Consider the following 22,293-nt stretch of genomic DNA (forward strand, 5'->3'; position numbering starts at 1 on the left):
TGCACTTTTAAAAGACCCATTTCAGTGCAACTTTAAGCAACGTACATTCTGCTCAGCGCTTACTAGTTTGTTCCTGGCAGGTGGATGTAAGTATTGCCTCAAGAGCTTAAGATCATTACATCTGTCTTCTTATGAGCACTGCAAGAATGTGCATTATCTTCCAGGTCAACAAAAGGATATGTTGCAGAAGCTAATTTCTTATAACCCTGATACTTCAACTCCACTTGACCACTGGGGAAAAACTTCATAAGCTTTTCAGCTTCACTTGCTGCTTTGTCTCCAGGCAGTTGTCTGCCTCCAGTTCAGTGAGAAGCAGAGATTCTTGCTTGTCTTCTTCAGCAGATCCCTCTGTGGCTCCAAAAGATTTGGAGCACAAAGATACCAATGTGCATCAGGTTTTTATTGCCCAGTAAACATTTGGCTACCTGGTGTGAATAGAAACACGAAATAATATATGTATATTAATGTGTCTTGTTCATACGGATTTCTGAAGCAGATTATCACAGTAACAAGAACTAACACATTCTACATATATGTCCTGGTTTTCACTTTTGCTTTTTCACTGAGCTTTTTCTTGAAAATATAGTCCAAAAAATGAATGATCAAAACAGCTTCCATCTCACTGGTAAAATAGCTACAAATGAAAAATCTTTAAAAGGTCCCCTGATCTTTGTGAAAACAGAGGGGAACTAAGATGTGTAACAGTTTAATTTATTTCAAATTATTTCATTATCAAAGGACTTTCAGTTCCTACATTTTATAGTCTTTGCAAGATTGAGAAGGGTGGAGGCCAGTCTCAAAGTATGCATGTTAAACCATCTACTGCCTTTCCATGTGGTAAATTGGGGAATATTACCTGTCCTCACAACTAAAGATATGGATTGTATATCTTAAATTGTATTGGAGCAGGGTCTTTCTCCCAGAGCTGACCAGTCTTTCAGGACCCATGCAAAGAACTCTTTGCTTAATTAAGTGGTGATTCTTGTATCTTTACCCCTGAGCATCAATTTTCTTTTCTGTTAAAAGGTCCAGTCTAGTTGTATTACCCTCTTTTCTCTGTAGTATCCATTAGCTTTCTCCCTTGTGTTTTCACAAATTGCATCTTCTCTCTGGTACTGTGTGTGTATCCCAAGGATGTAGTATGTGCATGGCTGTGCTATTACCACCAATAATGAAATAATTGGAATTTCCCAGATGAGTAACCAGTGGCAGATAGAACCCTGTGTTTTGTTAGACTGTTTGTCTGGGTAGACCCTTTAAAAAAAATTCTGTTAGCAGCTCCAATTACATTAGTCATTATCAGATTATACCCTAGGATGCTGTGCAGGAGAAGTAAAAGGAGAATCCTTGTCTCCATCCTGTAAAATTGGAGCGAGTCCTGTAAGATTGCTATTTAATAAGTTGGAAACAAAACCAAAACTGGAACAGGTACAGAGGAAGTACAACTGTGATGGTTGGGGGAAAGGAGAACTGTATTACAAGAGAAGACTACAGGAGCCCCACGTGTTTTGCCGAGCAAAACAAAGGCCTGAGTTGTTGCTCTTTAAAAGTACTTAGGAAGATGAATACTCACAAAGAAGTGAGATTTAAGCAAAAGGACGGTGCTGACCCAAAAACAACCGGACATAAATTGCGCTAGGTTGTATATAACCTAAATAAATTTAGATTGTAAATCAGAGGTTTGGAACCAACTTTGGAAAGATGTCCTTGGTCAATGGGCCAAGAGAAAATGGAGGGAGGAGGGGTGGCAGGAAAGGTAGCTTCATTTTAAATGGGGCTTGATACATTTTTTAAAAGGTATTAAAGAACATGGGTTGTCTGTAACAGGGAGCAGATGGTCCGAAGGGGTGGTGAAGTCCTTTCTAATTGAGTATTTATTCCCCAATTTCAGCTCACCAGCACCCCTTCATACAGAATCAAAAAACCTCTTCTGTGGTGCTTCTTGACCACGCTTTTATGTCCTCTAAAACACTTTCCTTTTCCCTGACAAATTGCAAACAGAAAACATCAAACATAAAATCTTGGTTACAGTTTATTGCTTCTTTGGAATTTTTATGCATATTTTAATGTCCATGTAGATTAACTTTCCTATAACAATTTTTTCAGCCTTGAAAATACTTTATTTTACTTCCCTTTTGAGTTTTAAAACTTCTTTTCCATTTTATAAAAAGCTAGACCTTCATTTTCAATTTTTAGTTCAAATAAAATAATTATCCTGTTGTTACTTTTTTGACAGCAAGAAGAATACATTTCAGATGAAGCACATATTTTATTCTATTTTAACTGTTTGTGTTTCCCTAATTGCAAGAAAAATTCAATGATGATCTTTTTACAGGCTGATAAATATTTTAGCGTAGATTTTCTGTTGGAAAAAAACATCCAAGTGAAGGGTACAAGACTGGCAGGTTTGTGTCTTGTCTACACAAAGCTTTTATTTCCTTTAAAAAGTCTTGCTGTTGCTAGCGTTACTGTCTCTCCATCCAAATACCGCTGTTAAGCAGTCAGTAAATGACTGCTTAACAGTCATCTACTGATTAAGAAGCTGGAGGGGCTGATTTATGGAGCAAAATTAATTGAACTAAATATGCATTGCTCCGTTAAGTGACAACTGGGAAGTGTGGGAGAACGTGATATAGCTGTCTGCAACTACCAGAGGGGCATAAACAGCAAGGAGAGGAAAGGTTTCACCGTCAGGTACAGCTGTGGCTTTTTTGTGACCCAGATTGCCTGTCACGCTCCTCCTTGAGGTGCTCTAAGGGGTGAAATGTCTGCGTGTCCCGTGCAAAAAACACACCACGGTTGGTTTGGGGTAGTGCAAAGTGTACTAAATAGCTGTGAAGCCACTAAATACTGTTTTCTCTAGTAAATACTACAAAAGCTAATGGAGTGAAATTTGAAATTAGGGAGCGCTAGGTGGGAATATCAAGGAGAACGGCAAGCTTCCTTATGGCAAGATAGATTTCTCTGAAGAGTGGGCTTCCAAGGAAAATTACAGGCAAGCGCCTCTTCCTGGAAATCCTTAGTACTAAATTCTTCCTAAGATGAAGGTAGGCAGTGTAGTGAAAGGGCAGTGCTTCAGCAAGCATTCCTGAAATAGGTCCTTTTACTTCCAATTTCTGTGCTTCTGTGAAGGGGACTGCATGCAGGTAATTTAACAAAATCCATCTCGGCCAGCCCATTTCAGCCCTTCTGTCAGCAGCGGGGCTGTGCTCTGGGGACTTCGGTGGAGTCCAGCTCACCAGTAGAGAGCAGCTTGATTTTTAGCTACTTGATTCTCAACATTAATGTTGCCCTTTTCTTTTGAGTCCCCACCTCAGAGTACTTTTTCCTAGTTTAAACAGTAAAGGAGAGGAAAGCTGCTGAGGCACTGGAGCCACACAGAACCATCCAGCACAGAGCAGACATTTTTACTGTGACCTGGCTGCACTGGTGGCACTGTGTTGCTTACTTTTGCCACGGGTACCATTTGCTTATCTTGGCTGAACTGTGGCTGTGGTTGATAGTGTAAGAGTGAGCAGCAGATCAAGAGTTAGCCGTGGGAAGGATTTCCTAGCAAATTGCATTTCCGCTGTAGTGTATTCAGGGTGTCATTAGCCCTGTGCAGGGTGCCCTAGTGAGATAGATTAACTCTATCCTAGCAAAACCAGGACACCTAGGTGGGAGCTGGGCAGGATATAAACCTGTGCTATGCCCTCTACTGCAAGGCAAAATTTACTTCAGCTGAAGTCATGTTCTAGTCCATCCTGGTAGGTATCCTGCTGGGTACCTATGGTACCAGTTTACATACAGCCACATAGCATGCTTTTTTCCCAAGTTCACTAGTCAGATGAAAGACACAATTTTACCCCCTCCTAGCTCCTTTGTCTACCGGCTCTAACCCTGCTTTGCAAGTTTGGGTGCCATCCAAAAGTATTTCTAAGTGGAACAAAAATAAACATGCTTTTAAATATTTTATGTTCATACTTTAAGGGAGATTGACACATTTTGAAGAGGAAAGCAGCCTAGAACACCTAAATTAAAAATAAATATTTATGTTCACATTTGTTCATCAGCTTTCCAAAGTGTAAAAATATGTTTCATGTTGTTTTAAATAATGAAATGTGAAACAAATGAAAGATAAACTTTCTACAAGCTGCGAAGAAATAAGAAGACAAAGCCTTTGTTTATAGCTTAGACTTCAACAGTGCCCTTTGACAACCAACACAATTCTTAATTACAAATGGAATTATACATATAAGAACTGTTCAAAACAAAGGAGTATTTTTTTTTCTCCCTCTGATTTTCTTTGTGATATTTTTAATTAGCTGCAGCTCTTTGAAAAATCATAGTCCTTGACTGCTCCTCAAGACAGTGATGGAAGTTAACTTCAAATGGCATCTGTAGGACTGCAGAAGTCTGGTTTTTCCTCTGAATGGCATACACCCCATTGCTAAATTTATTCCTGGATACATCAGGATTCTGCATACATACCACTTCATTGAGAAGTGAGCATTGTCCGATAACATTCCAGTGATTGACATTAGGACACAATAAATTGGATTAATAGGCTGCAGCACCTTACTCACATGGGGAGGAACTTTAATAGACTTTTGTAATGAAGTAAGCAGCAACAGGGCAAATGTGTTTTGAAAAATAACCCAGTCAAATAATATGGAAAAACAACCATTAGAAATAATGGCCAGCCATGCATGGTATTTTCCTCATGATAATCAGGAACCTTGCTTTCAAAACAAATAGAAAGTGGAGAGAAAAAGTCAATTGCCAGTGTGGAAACTGCTGTACATCTGCTGCTGAGGCTTTGTAGATGGTTGTGGGGAAAAGCGTCTTCCCATCTTGATCTAAGATTTTTTTTTTTTAATTCCCCTATGGCAAACTGTTTAAAAGCAAGTGCCTACCAGAAATAGAATAAGAGATTTCTCTTCTATCCCAGTTAAACAGCCTAAACGCAGGTGGAGGCCCTGGTCCTGCATCAGGATACACCCTTGCAGTGGGAAGAGGGGAGGGTACCCTGCACCCGTGGGGTGTATTAAAGGGATGAGCACTCTTGCCATAGTCAGTGAGATTGGGGGTTGAGGTGTCACAGCCAAATTTAGGTTTATAATAAATGTTGCCATTACAATATAGTATTCGGGGGAAGAGAAGAGTTCTGCCTGGGATCCGTGACTCACTGTGCTTGGCAGCACACGAGCCTTCATTCATCAGAGCTGTGTGCCTGACTCTGCTCGCACGTACGCCGGTGGGGTTTGATGCATAGGCTGTTTAGCAAAGAAGGGCATCTGTTGACTTCACAAGTTCAGGACTTAAAGCTGTATGTTTTAAGAACTGTGAGGGAGGGGTGGAATATTTTTGGTGTCTTTGACTACTGTGGAAAGCGTGCCTGTTAGTACAGAATGGTGAGGAAATGCCTCAGAGAAAGGTTGTACAGAACTGTAATGTGGGTTAATGATTTTTTAAAAATTCACCTTGTTTCAATAAAGAAAACTGAAAAATTAGTTATTATTAGTCATTATTACAGATGAACTAGAAGTGCTTCTCCATTTTATTTCTAAGTCTTTATTAAACATAAACTATGCTATGGAAATTAAGTGAAATGATGTAGAATCCAAAGTCGAATTCCTGGAATGTGACCTAATCTTTCAAACAGAGATATTGCTGCATCGATCTCTTGTTTATTTGTTGAATTTCAGATGACTCATGCTGAGCTATAGAAGAATGTCACTCTGATCTCCAGTGGAGAATGGAGAGATGCAGTTATTCCGAGAGGAGAGGGCAGATACCTTCCAGCATTGTCTTTCAAACTTCCTTTGCAAATTGACAGTTCAGGATGCAGCAGTAGTTTAGTGGATGCCCTGTAAGAATTTGTGCAAGTCCTTCCCCAGTTTTGTTTTGTTGTTTTTTTTTTTCTCTGATATTCTCTCTTTTGTCACTTCCTACCCCTCAAGTTTAAAAAAATAAAAATTCACATTTTTTAAACTCGATTTGGGTTTTGTTTTTTTTCAGTATAGGTTAAATTATTGCATGTTTATTAACTATTGGTTATACTGCAGTGGCATCCAGGAACCTGATGGTTTAACAGCCCAGGTGGTATAGGAAACCAGAGGGAGAGAGAAGTAGAGACAGCCTTTTTCAAATTTAATTTGTATGCATTTGGTTTCTCAAGGTCTTTGCAAGAGAAAGACTCAGAAAAGCAACAAATAGCACTGGGCATAAATTGACTAAATATGCATATGTCCACTAGAAAGAAGACTTTTTAAATTTACTCCTGAAAAGAGTAAAACTAGCTGTTGAAATAATAATGCATAATTTTTGTTACTCTTACTATTATCTCTGGATCTGATTTTTTTTAAGTTAGTAAAAAAGAAATACTCTGTTTTTTTTAAAAAATGAACATCTGTACCTATGAAAATATATCCTGGAAATTATCCTTACCTCATTTAAAGTGGTACAGCTTGCTTTCTTTAACTAGATTACAACTGATTTCTATCAGCTTAGGTTTTGATCCTCCTGCCCCTAAACTTCAAGAGTATCAGGATTTTGTGTGCCGTGATCTTCATAATATTTTCAAGCTTTTGCCACTGTAAATTTCTTCTTTTTTTCTTCCTTTTAAAGCAAAGAACCGTGGGATTGCAATTCCAGTGGATTTGGACAGCCAGGTCAACACCTTGTTCATGAAGAGTCACTCTAACATGGTGCAGAGGGCAGCCATGGGGTGGAGAATGTCAGCCCGCAGTGGACCTCGTTTTAAAGAAGCTCTTGGTGGGCCTGCCTGGGATTACAGGAACATAATAGAAAAACTACAGGTATAACAATAGTAACTGGTTTGAGCAGTAGTTTTGGCAGTGCATTTATCTAATATGTGCCAGATGTGAAAAACACCAGCGATTCAGTGCATTTTTAGTGCTGGATTACAGCAACCCTTGTACTTCTAGGTGGGGGGAACAGAAAGCTCAGCTCCTCTTTGTGGTCTTTTCATGGTGAAGCCAACACGCAGCGCATTTTGATCCATGAGCTGAATTCAGCTCCTACAGAAGTCAATAGAGAGGGATAGGAAGTATGTTCTTTTCCCCAAAGTGGCTGGCAGAGAAAGATCTCCTTTCTGCCTTGTCATGGTTGCACATCGTGTTTTGGCTGTGGAGGAGGTACTAGGGGTTTTAGAAGCCATTACGTCATATTTGCATCACTGAATACCTGTAAGGTGGAGATCCCTTGTGCATGTGGTGCTTAAATGACATCAGAAGTTTATCAACTAAGAAAACAGCAGGACCCAGACAAATGGAGGAGCCCTAAATACCAAGGAAGCAACACCTCAGGTGATACACTAACACCACGTATGACAAGCAGTGTTTTTTCAGCACACCGTCATCCAGACTGTTGCCGATTGTTTTGTGGGCATTACTACAGAGGAGAAATTAGAGAGAGAACAGCAAAGTAGATAGTAATGGGCACCTTCCCTTTCCTCGAGGAGTGGCATGAAGAAAGATATGAGATTGCTTTACTGTCACCTGGGTTAACATGGGCTCTTGCAGCTGGCTGTCAGAAGTGGGTCAAATAGCCCATCACACAGTATTGCGCAACTCCACAGCAATGTTCTTCTAGTTTTCTTGGCCAGACATAGTTATGAAAAGCATTCTTCTTTTTGCCTAGGATGTAGTGTCCTCCTTGGAGCAGCAGTTCACTCCCATGATGCAAGCTGAATTCTCGGTGCTAGTTGATGTGCTGCACAGTCCAGAACTTCTTTTTCCTGAGGGGAGCGATGCCAGAATAAGATGCGGTGCTTTCATGTCCAAGTAAGTGGTGTAAGCAGAGGACTATTTACTTCTTTGGAAAAGGTGACAGGGAGTTAAAATTTTCAACAGCACTTACCTCTGATTTTCAACAGTGATTTAAGCATGTAGGTGTCTTTGAGTTCATATTGAAAGCTTAAACTGAGGTCTTTCGCTGAACGTTTTACGTTTCTCAGCAGTTGAGGAATCTGGAGAGGAGTAGAGAGAGAAGTTGCTTGTCTTTCTAAAAATTGAATGTTAGTAGCTTGTTAAAATTGTGACAAGCTCAACCTACTTTTGTTTTCTTAGTGGGCTACTTTTGCTATTAAGTTTCTCAAAATCTACAGCAGAAACTTAGATTTTCCATGGTAGAATTTTCAATAATTCCTACTGAGGTAGGGTATGGTGCTCAGGGCTAGATTTTTTTTTTTTTCTAAAACAAATAAATCTTTTTTATTTTTATTTTAAACTGCCAATAGCTCTTTTAAAAATAAATTTCACTGGCACCCCTACCTGGTCTTGAATTATTAGATGTTTTATTTGCAATCTGTTCATTGGAATGAAGTCTTGCAATTTTTTTATTAGTCCTCAAGTGAGATGCCCTTGCTGCCCTTGAAAAACTATAATTTAAACAGAGGTAACTTGGGGGAAAATGAAGGCATTTTGCAGCTCTACTGATTTCTTTGCTTTTTGCATATTCTGCAGAGGTAGTGTTATAACAATATACTTTGTACGTTTGGAAAAATTAAGTTAAATTTTGAGCTTGTCCTATCCCATCCCCTCTGTCCAAACTCCTTTCAAAGTCAGCATCAAATCAAGTCAAGCCCTGCTGGATGTGGCCCATGTAATGCAATAGATGCTTTTCTGTTTTATTTATCTTCCATGGCAAAGGAATGCTTTGCACAGCTATGCAGGAATCCCAAGATAAAGGTGTAGCTCTTTAAAAATATGGTTAGTACTGCAAGCCTGAGAACTGCATTGTTTTGGATTCATAGCTCATGAAATTGGTGAAGATGACAGTGGGAGTCCTGCATGGCGTCTCCACTGAGCCCAGAATGGCATTAGCACACTAATTTAGCAGTGATCTAAATATAATCAGTTTTGTTGGGTTATGGGGGACTGGTCTAGATGATGCAGTGTCATCCCTTCCAACCCTGTTTTTGGTGACTGTTTGTGATTTAGCACTGTTAACGGTGACGTCTTTCGGTGTAAGTCGGTGGCCACAGTGCCTTTGCTGCATGCTGATCCTAGGCCACGATTTGATGAACACTGTTCTATCCACCAAAACCCAGCACTGATATTGGTGGGGAAAAAAAAAACCTGTCCAAGGCCTTCAGATTTCCTTGTCCCTTCTGTTCTCACAAACATTTCTCCAGCAATAAGGCGAATGAATGCAAGGACTTGCTTTGCACAGAGATAAAAAGGCTACCTCTGGTATTGGCTTAAGCTGGCTAAAAACCCAAACTCCCATCTTGGTGTTAGTTGGAGTCAGAAATGTACCCTGTTTTCTAACTTCAGTCTTGTAGAGCTGTTGTGTGAATGTAAACAATGGTTATGTTTCATCCAAATATCTGCATTTCTGAACACTTCCATGTAAGGTTTTTGGAGATCCTTTTGGCCAGCTGCCCTTTGCTAATTATAGAATAAATATAACAACCATCATCAAGGTTGGAAGGTATAAAAGTTGTAGCTTTTAAAGTTTGCAAGATGCATGGTGAATATTGGTTACCTTTAAGGCTTAACCTTAAAGGTTAAAGTGAATACATGCTTACCATTACATAAAGGATGAAATAGTAAGTTTAGATCTTAATCTGGAAGCACTCATAAAAAGCAGATGTAGAATTCTACCTTCTGTATGGGCAGTAAGTATGCAAATAGACGCAAAAAGCTCACAACACCTTGAAAGTCCCATTTCCTTTTTAATTATGATTTCTCTTGTCTACTTTTATTTCCTTTCCTTGAGGAAAAATATAGTGACAGGCAATTTTTGCATAAAGAAATTGTACTATGGCTTAGCAACAATGTGCAATGCTCTTTAAGGTTTAATATTTTATTTTAAGGTTGATTAATCACACAAAGAAGCTAATGGAGAAAGAAGAAAAGCTCTGCATTAAAATTCTTCAGACATTGCGAGAAATGCTTGACAAGAAAACTAACTTTGCGGAAGAGGTACTGCTACCATTTTAGTATTAAATATAGAACTAATAACATGGTATTAAAATGTTGGCTCTAGGACAGTAACAGAATCTGACATGATTTCAATTTCGTACGTGGTGTCTTAGGAACAATGTGGTAAGACAGAAAGTAAGATTGGAACAAAAGAAACTATCTGCCTTACATAGTCTTGTATCAGGGACTTGACAAGAGTCAAGGCAAGGGAGCTGAAATGAATTAGCAGTAGCGAGTATTACTGTCTATGATTATTATATATTGGATATCCTGTATTTCTAGAGACTAGTCTTCTTATGTCACATCTGACTTTATCATAAGATCAACTGGAAATATAGGGATTTTTAGTCGCAAGTGTGCAGTTTTTCCCTGCTGCCTGTGGTGCCAGACCTTTGTACTCCATACCCTTAATGCTTGTAAATGTATGATGGGAATATGTAAAGTTTAAGCAGAGCTGCCAGTTTTAGGGAGAAGTGACATAGTCTGTACTCTGTAAGTGTCTAATTATTTCTTGCCCTCCTCTCTCTCCCCTTATTGCCCAGTTTTCTTTTGCAAAACCAAATTTTAAAAATACCTCTTTCATCTTGCCTGTGACTTTGGGTATCAGTAGCTAGATTCAGATTTACATGTCAGCTGTCCCTTCTTTTTGAGCCTGATCCCTGTGCCTTTTGTGTGGTTTCCTTTTATCTGTACTTCTGAGTATTCCCTGATTTTCTTCAGTATTATTCACTCTTAAATATAAATCATAGAGCCATTATCTAATCTTTCAGTGCCGTCATTTTCATTTGTTCACAGCTGACATGTTTAGTCAAGTATGTTCGTGGCTTTCACTTTACTTTGAGCAAAAATACTGATTACATCCCAGTGTCACACTGTTTGACTGTCTCAGGCTTTTACACCCAAATATTTTAAGATGTCTAATTAACAGTGCTTATTCATGTTACTGTACCTGGCAAAAATATCCACCATTCAGATATGCTAGCTATGAGGTTCAATCTCAACCCCAGTCTAACCTTAAGAAAAGTAAGGTCTGTGGTGGTTAAGAGGCCCACGCCTGTTTTTGGGGTGTTTGAGATTTTTACTTTTAAATGTTTTGGTTCTGTCTTATGATGCGATGAAAGTACCAACACACTCTTTCTCTTTTATGATAGATGAGCCATATATTAGAAATGGGAAATATTCATAGTGTCTTTGTTTTGGTGGTATATTGTTTGTTTTGATTTCAACGTATGGACATGGCAACATACTGCCCAGGCTTCTAAGCTACCTGCTAGTCAGGATTAAAAAAAAAAAAAAAATCTCAAGGCAGAAGAGTGAAATTAAGACAAAGGCAGCAATAGCAAAACATCACCCTCCTCTATGCAAAAACTACCAGTGCAGGCGGAGAAAACCAAGGTCCCTTTCGCCTCCTGCTTGAAGAAAAATGTGGCTAGGCCTGAGCAGACAATTTTTTTTTAATGTCATAGCAAGAGTTTCACAGTTTCTTACTCTTAATTATTATTCATACTTATTCTAATAGCTTTCTGTGTCCATAATGCCACTGAATCACATGGAAAAACTAATTAGCTTTTGTTCATCATGCTATGATGAACTTTGACAAACCTCTAAAAAACTGCATAGACCCACCAGAAGTGAATGTCATCTCAAGACTACAAGGTGGGGTAAAAAAAGCAACGCTTTAATATATGAATTTAAACAAGCAAACAAAAAATGTGCCTGTTTTAATTGCTCTTTGTGCCTTGTTGTGGTTGCTGATAAAGTGAGAGTGAGTGAAGGCAGTAGAGGGAGTGTGCTCCACTGGTGTGTGGGGGCTCTTCACCCAGCAAGCCCAGCCTCTCATTCTCAGGAGTGGACGTAGGAGTTGTATGCCCAGACCCCTCGCATCACCTCCACCATCTTGGTAGGACATGGTGGGTGGAAGAGCTCTTCAGGAAACAGAATTTCTGCCTTGTGCTTCTTAAGTCCCATAGATTTTACACTGAGGAATGTAATGAATTGGTGCAAACAAATAAATGCATAAACATGCTTGTGTGGTTTGCAAGTGCTTCTCCAGCTTGCTACTCTTGAGTCATTGTTCATGGTATGGACTTCAGAATAGTAAAAATAGCATAATGAATAGCCTCTTGTGTGCCTTTCCAACTTTTTTTTAACTGTAATCTCACTGCCTGCAAAGTTATTCAACTATGTTATGCAGATACTACAAAAAATTATAGTAGTAAATACATAACGATAACATCAGAAAAAAGCTACAGAGGGACATGTGGCATTTTGACAGAAAGCCCGAGTTTGTTAATCACCCATCATAATATATTTGTGGGTGTTTGTATTTGTAAGGTATTTGTGTGATAAGTTTGACAGAAATGGTGAATCTGTAGCTTCTGCAGACTTCCCTACAGTGAGAAACAAGGAAAAAATAATGAAATAAAACATTGCCCTCTCTCTTTCTTTTCCCTTTACCTCCCGCAGCTGAGATCCAGGTCTGGGAACCTTGCCTTCTGCTGTCTTTATCTTTCATTTGACCATTGGAAGGTAGCCTGTTTCACTGAAGCAACAGGAGGAAAAGATAGCTGTAGGTGCTTATTTCACTGTTTTTATGCCTGTTCCTGTATCCACTGTCTCAACTCTGTTGTTGCACCTCCCCTTGCTGGGGTGTTTTAGGGCTGCTCATGCTCTCCTGGCTCCGTCGTCAGTTGCCCTTGCAGTCTGCCTTTGAGGCAGTGCTTGCTTGTGCATCATTTGGCTCAGTGCCACAACATCTAATTGTGTTAGGAATGGAAGTTTAATTTCAGAAGTTTGATTTAAGTTACATAAATGACACATAAAACCTCTTGGGCATTGATTGGCTTTCATAAGTAATTGTGGGTGATTATTACAATCTCCCGGGAGTTCTACGTTAAGTCCTACTCCTATTTGTATTGATTAGGTAACTAGCTGGAATGAAACCTGATCTACAGCCCTTCTTTTGCAGAAAACTCTTCCAGACCAGTGTTAAAACACATGGGTAAAGCAGCGTGTGGAGGAAGCTGACATTGCCTCTGTTCAGACACTTACTGTGGTAGAGCTAAAAGCCTACTTTAGACTGACCATTTAAGAAAAGAAACAGAGAGACAGAAAGGACTAGGTTTGGACTACATCTGACCCATCTGCCATCTATGTTTGTTTTTATCTCTAGCCATTTTTATACCCATTTTACAAAAGCAGAAAGATCTTGGTCTAGAATTTTTGAATTTTTTAGGCAAATCTTTTTTGTCCTTCACTTGGCTTCAGTTTATTTTCTGTGTGAATGCTGCCTCTAGAGCGACTTACATGTCTCAGTTTGAATCTGAGTAACATTTCCAAAAGCACCTGAGACACATAGACCACCAAAGCGTGTTCACTTTGCGGATGACTGGAGCAGTTTAAAATCTTAGCATTATCTTGCTGCTCTGCTGAAAGCAACTGTGCCTACAACAGAGCTAGTGGGCCAGGAGGGGTGAGTCCTCCCAGCTGCTGAAAAGAGGGTTCAGAAGCCTAAATTAAACTCTCCCCCAGTGAACTGGATGAAGTTGTTGAACTCTTGACTGAAGTGTGCTCATATGGCAACTCCTTAACCCACTCTGGCTGCTGGCATGTCAGTGCCTTGGGGCATGAACAACCTTCTGATTTTCCAACTGTTCTTAAATAGAGTCAGCATCTGGGGGGAGGAAAGAAATACTATCTCTGATAACATGTGTATGTGACAGGTTTAGTGTAACATTATTAGCTGATTGGAGTGGTAATGGATGATAGTGCGTTACAGAATATGGCAGAATCCAAGCCTCTGTACCCTGCCAACTGGTAGTTCCTAAGGGAAACACGATTATAAACAGATTGAACCCTTCAGTAAGGGTTATTTGTGCTGAAGAACACTGACTTTATGCTTTTGTTCCTGCTTTAGGTGTTGAACTGCAGTATAAATAATTGAAAACTGCATTTTTAAGTGTCAGTAGAACAAAGACTGTGTAAGCTACTTAATTGTCAGAAATAAGTAGTTGTGCTTTTTGCCTTTTTTGGAAAAACTAATGAAAAATGTTGTCTTGCTCTTACACATTTGCAATGGCTTCATGATTTAAAATCATAGAAGTAGCTTCGTAGCCTTTCGTTTTGCAGTGTTAATGTTTCTGCATTCCACTTTAGATATGAAATGTAAGCTGTCCTCTCTTTGTTTTCAGCAACAGCACCAAATATACATGTGAAAAAATAGTACAGCTTCAGTGTAAATACAAATGTATTTTATTCCTGTAAGATGCAGTCCCTGATACTGGCCACTATCGGCTCTTGGTCATTTTGTGCCAGAAGGTTGCAGTCTTTTCATGTGGAGTTGCTGACAAAACTCCAATGAGTTTGTCAAAAGCAATAGTCCCAGTTCATGAATGTATTGATCTACCAGTTAAGCTGAAACCAGTGGAAGTTGCAGGTCTTTTTCTGCTGGGAAAAATGGTCGCAGTGTGTCTTAGAAGCCAGGAGATGTTGCTGGGAGCCACTAGTGTCCCAGCATTGCAGCTCTTTGAATCAAAGACATTCTCAACGTAAACTGCATTCCATTCTATAGCCTCATCTTTTCAAGATTATTTTCCTTATTTGCATCTGTGAATTAGGCAGCATTCAGAGGAATAGCATATGTATGTAAAAATAAAAGGGGGAAAAAAGACAATAATTCTGAGTATGTGAGGCTTGCTGAATGTATTGTACCTTAAAAGGACATGTATTTTAAATGGGAGGAGGAGCAGTAACACTTTGTGTTACTACTCACATTTTGGATTAGTGGCACTGCAGGCATTCTGAAGAATTGCATTTAATTTTTCACCATTTCTGCTGTCTTTTATTTGTGCTCGTTTATAACAATGCCTATGCACTAGCCTGTTTTTTCTTGTTGTCAACAGGCCATTCTCCTCACTAAGCTCAGCGTTACTGTAAGGTAATAGGGAGTTAGAAATACCACAGGAGAATGTTTAAGCTCAATGCTGTTTATATTGAATTAAAAAAAAAAGTACATTTCAGTTAGTAAAGGACATTTTTGTGGCATCCTGCATTTAAAAACCCCCTCCTAGGGAAAATAGCCACAATCTCGGAGGTGCAGGGAGGAAGAATGTTTGGTTACCTCTAGCAGTGCCAGCCTGGCTGCTGTGTCCAGCACATATATCTGGTACGGTCAGGAAGCCACTGTTGTGGCTTTGTCGTGACAGTTAAGTGATGAAGTATGGCACAAAGTTCAAACACTGCTGGGATAAACCCTTCTATCTGTGTGATGGTTTACGTGAAGGTGGTGGTCTGTTGCAGAACTGAAGCCTGCACCGATTCATTTAAGTGGAGGATTCAAGCTTTGCTACTGCTGTGAGTCTTCTCAGCCAGTAATTGCAGTGGCAGGAGCATCAGAGCTTTCAGATGCGCAAGACTAAACACTAAACGTGGTCAGACCCTTAAAGTGTGGTAATTTCTCATTATACCCATGCGCTCACATTTTCCAAGCCAAAGAAATAAAACTACAGAGAAACAAACCAACGCAGTTTCACTTTCCTCCCCCTCTAGGCTCCAAGCTGGAATAATTAAGCAAAGAGCTACCAGGAGGCATGCGATGCTGTTGTTTGTACTAGCTAGGTGTTGTTCCGTAGTGCTCAGTGCCTGGGGCCAGCGGCCACTGCCGCCTGTTTTTACTGCTGCATACTTCTGGTGCTTGGACATGCAGAATCAACCAGACTGAAGTAGCGTCCCTCATCTTTGCAGTATCCCTCCTGTCACATGCGTTGTTCTGGACTAAAGGAGAATACTGCTGTACTCTGTGGGGCACATCTCCAGATATTCTGATGGCTTTCCAATCACGTATTTATAGATACTTATTTTGCTTTGAGTGCAAAAACCTGAAAGGGCAGCTACTCAGTATATGAAAAGCATGACTTCTTTTTAAGGGGAGATTTTTTTTCAGTAACAGGTCCCAAATATTTGATCCAGCTTTGGACCGTCATCTGCTTGTGTTTGGAAGCCTGTTCAAAGCCAGTTTACATGGACCAGTTGTGAGGTCTTTATAGTGGTCTGTGTGAAGGCTAGTTTCAGGCAGAGTGCATTGCTCTTGTTGACCTGGACAAGAACTTTCAACTGAAAGTCTTGTACATCAAGGACAGGTAGGAGACAGCATTTCTGACCTCTTATGAAGTGTAGCATCCTGATCTAGTGAAAGACAAGAGCATTTTAATCTGCTGTGGTGGGAGTGAAGCACATGCCTAACTACTTTGCAGGACTGGGTACATTCATGAGTTTGTCCTCTCTTTAGTATGTATAATTGTTAACTGTCACCGTGATCCAAGGATATTATCTCCAGAGACTTGCTACTTTGAGCTCAGCTGATAGTTGAGTGAGCAATGGTATTCACTACTCACTGGTACTTATTCTTCTTTGTTTCAAAACCTTGGTTATTTTTTATTTGTTTGTTTGTTCTCCAAGTCACAAACAAATCTAGTGGCAGGATGCCAAGGCTGAAAAAACACATGGTTGTAAACATTTCTTCCGAAAGAATGTAGCCTCTCGGCAGCTCATATTTATCAAATTTTAAGAATATGTTATGTTGTTATCCAGTTTTGTTTCAGAAATATTAAGCCACAAATCCTGATTGATAAATTGTTTTGGAACTTGTGTGATCTGCCTTTCTCACTTATATCATCTTTCCTCTAAAGGAGCATCTGATATTGTAAAATATTTTTTCTGTAGATATTGATTTAGACAGCATCAGCCAAAACAACACTGGAGTAGCTTGTTCCTTGCTCTGAACTTCAAATGACCAATTTCTGCTCTGAAATTTCCCCCTTACACAGTGTATGTGACATAAGGATCCTTCTTGTTTTCTCCTTCTTTTTCCCTAAGGATCCTCCTTGTCTTCCCCTTCTTTTTTCCTATAATTTCCTTTCTATGGATCTGATCTTAAGAACAGCAAACCAGCAAGAAGATCGTAACTGCCTGAGAACTGTCTGGCATCCTTCTCTATTAGTATTACTTTTAGTTAAAAACAAATGCAAAGGAGTGCAAGGGAAAAGAGCTGTTTAACAAATGAAACCTTCAGAGCTCTGAATGATTCATCTCCCCTCACTCAGGTACAAAATTCATGGAACTGACCAGGATCCTTTATGTGAACAAGAACAACTGGATTTTATTCTTGTTGTTGTTTTGAATACAGGTGGGATGGATGTCATTAAAGACTTCAGTTAATCTAGAAGTTAAATGCCATGCTCACTAGAGCTATTTAAATCAAATTCTACATCGTGAAAGTGTCAGGATCAAGGTTTTCTTTCTGTCTAGTTTTATTTATATACTTTAAATCACTACTAAAGCAGCCAAGATTTTTAGGAATTTAGTAGAAGGTTCTAGCAGATACTAGATTGGCAGGGGGCTAGGTGAAGGACCAAAGGTACATTGTAGGTTAGTATGTAAAATGAGTCAGCAGTTTTATCGTATGGTACACATCTCCAGCTGTGTGGAGTTTTGTGTGAGGATATACTCATATGTATAAACACAAATTTTTATTTTAGATTATTTATTCCAATTGCATCTCTTTTTTTATTGAGCAGCATATTACCTCCATGGTGGAGTCATATTAGAAGATAAATATTTGAATGTGCATTCTGTGTCCTCCCATATTGTTTTGTTTTTAACGGAGCAGCTGTTCTTGCTTAGAATATAAAGTGTCTGATCTGTGTTAATGCTCTCAGAGTTACTTAACATGAGGAATTCCCATGGCCACCCTAATTTTAGCGATTGCTGTTTGTTTAAAGTATCCATTTGATGGCCCAAGAGGCCTGTATCTGTGCTTATTCACAGAGAAGGAGCAACTCACACAGGTGCAATAGGGGTTTCTGCACCCTGCCTGTCTGATGCTGGGAGGAGCTGCTCTGAGATGAGAAGGGGAGTTCAAAGGCATCTGCGAGTGATGGGTATGGGGAGAGGAACAAATTGCAGGCATCCTGAAGTTTGGGGGTAGTTGCAGTTTTTCTTGGGAGTTAGGAGAATAAAACGGTATAAACCATTCTCCTTGACTCTGAGCCTGGAAGATGTTTTTCCCCACACACCTCCTGCTCCCTTTTACGTATTAGTTGCTATACAGAAAGTCCACATTTCTGAGCAGTTTCTGTATCACTGCTGGGTAACATGATTTTTACTGGTGAGCACAGAGGACTGCTGCAGTATCGCAGAGGCCACTGTGTGGCAACTGTGGACTTTTCAAAAATGTCTCCTGTCTGTGGGAGCAGGTCAGCTGCTGCTGCTGCACAGCTGAATTCCCACAGCAGTCAAATGTCTGCAGTCGTGGAGGGGGCGAGAGAAAATGTCTCCTTTGGTTTTGAATTTCCTTGGAAGGACAAAAGGGTTCTTTTGTTTTCTGTTTGTTTTGTGGGGGCATTTTTTTGTCGTTGTTGACTGTCACAAATTTGCTGTTGCTTTATTTAATATGTTTGAGCAACAACCCTGTTTGTACTTTGCAGTCGCACCAGAGATAGCAGTGAGCAGAATTCAATGCATTGTATTAAGGATGGCCAATGAATATTTATGATAGACCTAGGGAGCCAGTAATAAAAATGAAATCGGCATGATGCCACTAGATCCAAATCTTTGATCTCTGTTTTAAGAGAAAATACAATAAAGCAGGGGATAATGGACTCATTATAATGGAATGGTTAGTTATGGTTAGTTAGGGTAGCGTGAATAGGTGGCGTTACATAAACTGCTTTAGTCCAAGATTTACGATTCAGAAATGCGTTTCAGGAACTGAGTTTCTACAGAAAACCTCAGTTTATGGTATTATTTTGGTGTAGTCAGTCCAAACACCAAGAACTAAAGATGTATCTCTTTCAGATATCAGGATGGGCTATGCTCTTGCCTTACTAGGGGAAGCAAATACAGTACGAACCAGCAAGGCCCTTCTACTCAACCTCATCTGATCACCCTGTGAGCAGGTAGGGAGGGTTGAGCATTGCAGGAAGGTGGAGATTAGAATCCACTCCCTGACCAGGCTGTCTTGCAAGGTACTAGATGTGAGGGGACACTTGAGGTCAGCAGCAGAGAGGGGAAGGTTCCCAGTATGGCATTGCCCAGGAGGATGCAAGGGTCCTGGCTGGAGATGTGTGCCCCAGCTGGAACCACAGACCTCCATCTGGGGCAAGGAGGAACTACTGCAATGTGCTGAAACAGCTTTGGGGAAGCCTAATGAAGGAGTCAGTATTTGACAGGGATGGGGGGCAGGAACGAGTGAGCTATTTTCTTTTTAATGGTTGCAATTACTTGCTTAACACCCCTGCCACACTAAGCAAGACGCAGAGGAGGGTTGATTCCAGGCCATAGATGAAAGCTGATCTTGAAGTCTCTGTCTAGCCAGACATGAGGAAGAAATGGAAACTCAGTTTTCTGATTTGTTTCATACTGATATAATTTCTAAGGGACTTCATCACTAATGACATCTGGCAAGGGATTAGGCCATAATGTGGTCCATCTGCCCCCTCTCCCCTTTTCAAGAAAAAGAAAGTATATGCTATATTGAACTTTGGAAAACAGCTATGAAGCAACCACAGTAACTGCTTCTGATAGGATTTATTTTTTTTTGTCTGATGAGGATTTTACCCAGCATGTTTGGCCTTGGAGGAGTGCCTGGATGGTATTACCAGCTGGAATTGTCAGAGCTGCTTTGTCTTCTGTCCCAGGAAAACAGAAGCCTGGCAGGCAGTCACTCTCGCTCTTATTTCATATCCCTGCTTAGTCAGAGTTGCCAACCCCAAGCACAGAAAACCCTGAGTCAGGCCACAAACAAATCACGAGATTTGGCTTGAAAATAATGAGATTTTTTTAATTACAAGTAGTTTGTTTGGGATTTCTTGGAGTCTTTAAAGTGTCTGTCCTTCCAATTTTATTGTACAAATCCCAGAGCTTGAAATATGCTTTACTGAATTATGCATGTGTTTGTTTACTGAAATGAAAGCCAGGTTCATTTATGGTTACCTGACCTCTGGAGTTCAAGGGGAAAAGACCAGAATATCTAAATGATGTGCGTTGATCAGGCTGCTCAATGAGGGGCCTGTTCTGGAGCTGGTGATTGCCCTGAGGATTACGAGAGTAATTATCTCAGTGTCACTTTGACCCCTAGGCTTTTTGCAGAGAGCTTTTTTTCTTGGGCAGAGCCTGAAAGTGTTCTTTCAGTTCATGGCAATGAACACTTTGTGCAGGTTGTGCCTTGTTTACCTTGCAACAGCTTTTCATGGGCAGCATGTGGCACCTTGCCAGCGAGGCCTGATTAATCAATTTTCTTCCCACTGCAGTTTCGCCATCGCTCGGTTCTTGCTCGGAGCGCACACGTGCGAACGCTTTCTGCTGTGCGCAGTCACGAGCGTAACGTGCTGACACGGCGTGGATGTCAGCAAGAGGCTGTGCTGGCTCTGAGCTGGCTGAGCTGTGAGACAAGGAAACGTGCTCTGAAGGTCTGGACTAGTATTAATAACTTCAGATGCAGAGCTGTCACTTGGGGTTGGGGAGAGGACCTTATCACTCTGAAAATTCCTCTTGGCAGAGTTGTCCAAAACATTTTGTCCCTCAGTATTGAGCAGTTACATTAGCAATGTCTCCTTATATTCCTTTTTCCCCACAAACCTTTTATCCCCCCCCCCTTTTTTTTTTAATACCTTCTTCCTGTTCCATGCAGAAAACATGATTTTTTAGACTCCTTAGTTGTATATGGTAGCTTTTCTGTCCCATTAGCCCCACATCCAGTAGGGCTGGATGCTGGTCTCTCTCTCTCACAGGTGCCAAAAAAATTTAGATAACCTTGACTCTTAGGTTTTTCAGTATGAAGACTTCTTACTGACTCCAGGGGGAACAACAAGCTTTGCTTGAACCATGTGTTTTCTCATCTACAACCAACTAGAGGTTCTCAGCTCTAGGGTTCCCCCCCGGGCCACTCTACTGGGTACGGTTTTGCCCTTTAGGAAATCAAACTCTTCTAAATATACAAATATTTGACTGTGGCTCTCTAAAAATGAAAATCTTTGCATTTAAACAAATGCTGGAAGTCCTGCATGTTGTTGGGAAGTTCTTCCTCTTTCACTGCTCAGGGCTGTATTTTCAAAGGGGCTAGAAATGTTGCTGGAGAATAAGACTGTGCAGCCCAAGTTCCCTTGACCTTGATTTTGCAGAGACCCGTATTAACTAGGTTGTCTTTGTGAGGCAGAGAAAGTAACAGTGGTAATTCACTGCTGGCAATAAAGTGGGTGATGGTCAGTAAATTTACCCTGGATGGCACAGAGGATTGTTCTGGTTATATGTCACAGTCTTTATTAAATTTGTCCTGGTTGTTGCTAGCATTTTGTTTGTGTAGTCGTTTTAATTCTGACAATAAAACTGACCATAAGGACCTTAGAAATGCCTTTTGAAAAATGGAAGTTAAACAGTTTAAGCTGTCCTTTTCTTATTTTTCTTCACATTTAAGTATTCTTACAGTGAATAACATCATGGATGGGGAAAAACTCAGATTTTCTTACTTGAGTTCGGATTTTTGTTCTGGTGCCGTGTGTGGAAATATTTGCATGAGAAAAAAAAAACAAAACAAACCCACCCTCAGCCAGAGTAACAAATTTAAGATATTACTTTGGGCTGTGGTGTGCTTAGTCAGAAATTAGTAATTTGTATTGCAAAAGTCTGGGCAAAGCACTACCTATTTCTGTGTGTGTGTGCAAATAACCTGCTATGCTGCACAGCCGAAGGAAAGGCAGTCACATGAGAGCAGTGCTGGCTGCATTTGAGCGTGCCGGCACACGTGTCAAGCTGGGATTAGGAGGTGGCAGATGAACTGGCTCCTTCCAGAGTCTCACCTGATGATCTGTGAGGTTGGTTAGAAGGGTTTGCTCTCTTGAATGTGGTCTGCAGAGAGTCACTTGACTTAAATGAAGCTGTTTATATAAACAGGTTATTTCCATGCCTATGATACTGAGAAAGCAAATTCTAGCATACCAGGTAATCTAAATACAGGTTTTTTACTTCCTTTTTTTTTTTTTTTTTTAGAAAAAAAGAAAAAAGAGGAAGTCAACTAGTTGATATACACTTTAATTCAACATGTATTTAATCTGATTTTTAAACTCTAAACAATTTGAAACTGGAAGAAACCTTTCATTTTACTTTTAAAATAATCTGTCTATTTTTGCACAAACTTCTTCCTTTTCTCTATGTTGTGTTCTGATTTTTTAGCTGAAGAAAGACCTTGTTTGAGGGCAGGAAAGGAAGTATTGCTGGGATAATGTTTTCTTTTGAACTAGTCAACAGTTTATGGCTTCTGTGTCTTAAGTTCAGTACTTTGATCATTATCTTCCTGTTCTGCTACTAA

The 22,293-nt window shown here is 40.0% G+C and overlaps 1 protein-coding gene across 1 annotated transcript in view; it reads left to right on the plus strand.

The window, feature by feature from the left end:
• The window catches only part of ITPR2 (inositol 1,4,5-trisphosphate receptor type 2), a gene marked incomplete at both ends in the record, with an annotated part of 75,870 nt that extends 55,472 nt beyond the window's left edge, over positions 1–20,398 (plus strand). Inside the window, 4 exons of the mRNA XM_010173537.2 lie at positions 6,610–6,800; positions 7,645–7,787; positions 9,824–9,932; positions 20,240–20,398. Of these exons, the coding sequence (XP_010171839.2) occupies positions 6,610–6,800; positions 7,645–7,787; positions 9,824–9,932; positions 20,240–20,398 (602 nt within the window). The remainder of the gene's footprint in view (positions 1–6,609; positions 6,801–7,644; positions 7,788–9,823; positions 9,933–20,239) is intronic.
• Between the last annotated feature and the right edge of the window lie 1,895 nt (positions 20,399–22,293).

Source organism: Antrostomus carolinensis, unplaced genomic scaffold, assembly GCF_000700745.2.
Source record: "Antrostomus carolinensis isolate BGI_N321 unplaced genomic scaffold, ASM70074v2 scaffold17068, whole genome shotgun sequence".
Lineage (NCBI taxonomy): Eukaryota > Metazoa > Chordata > Aves > Caprimulgiformes > Caprimulgidae > Antrostomus > Antrostomus carolinensis.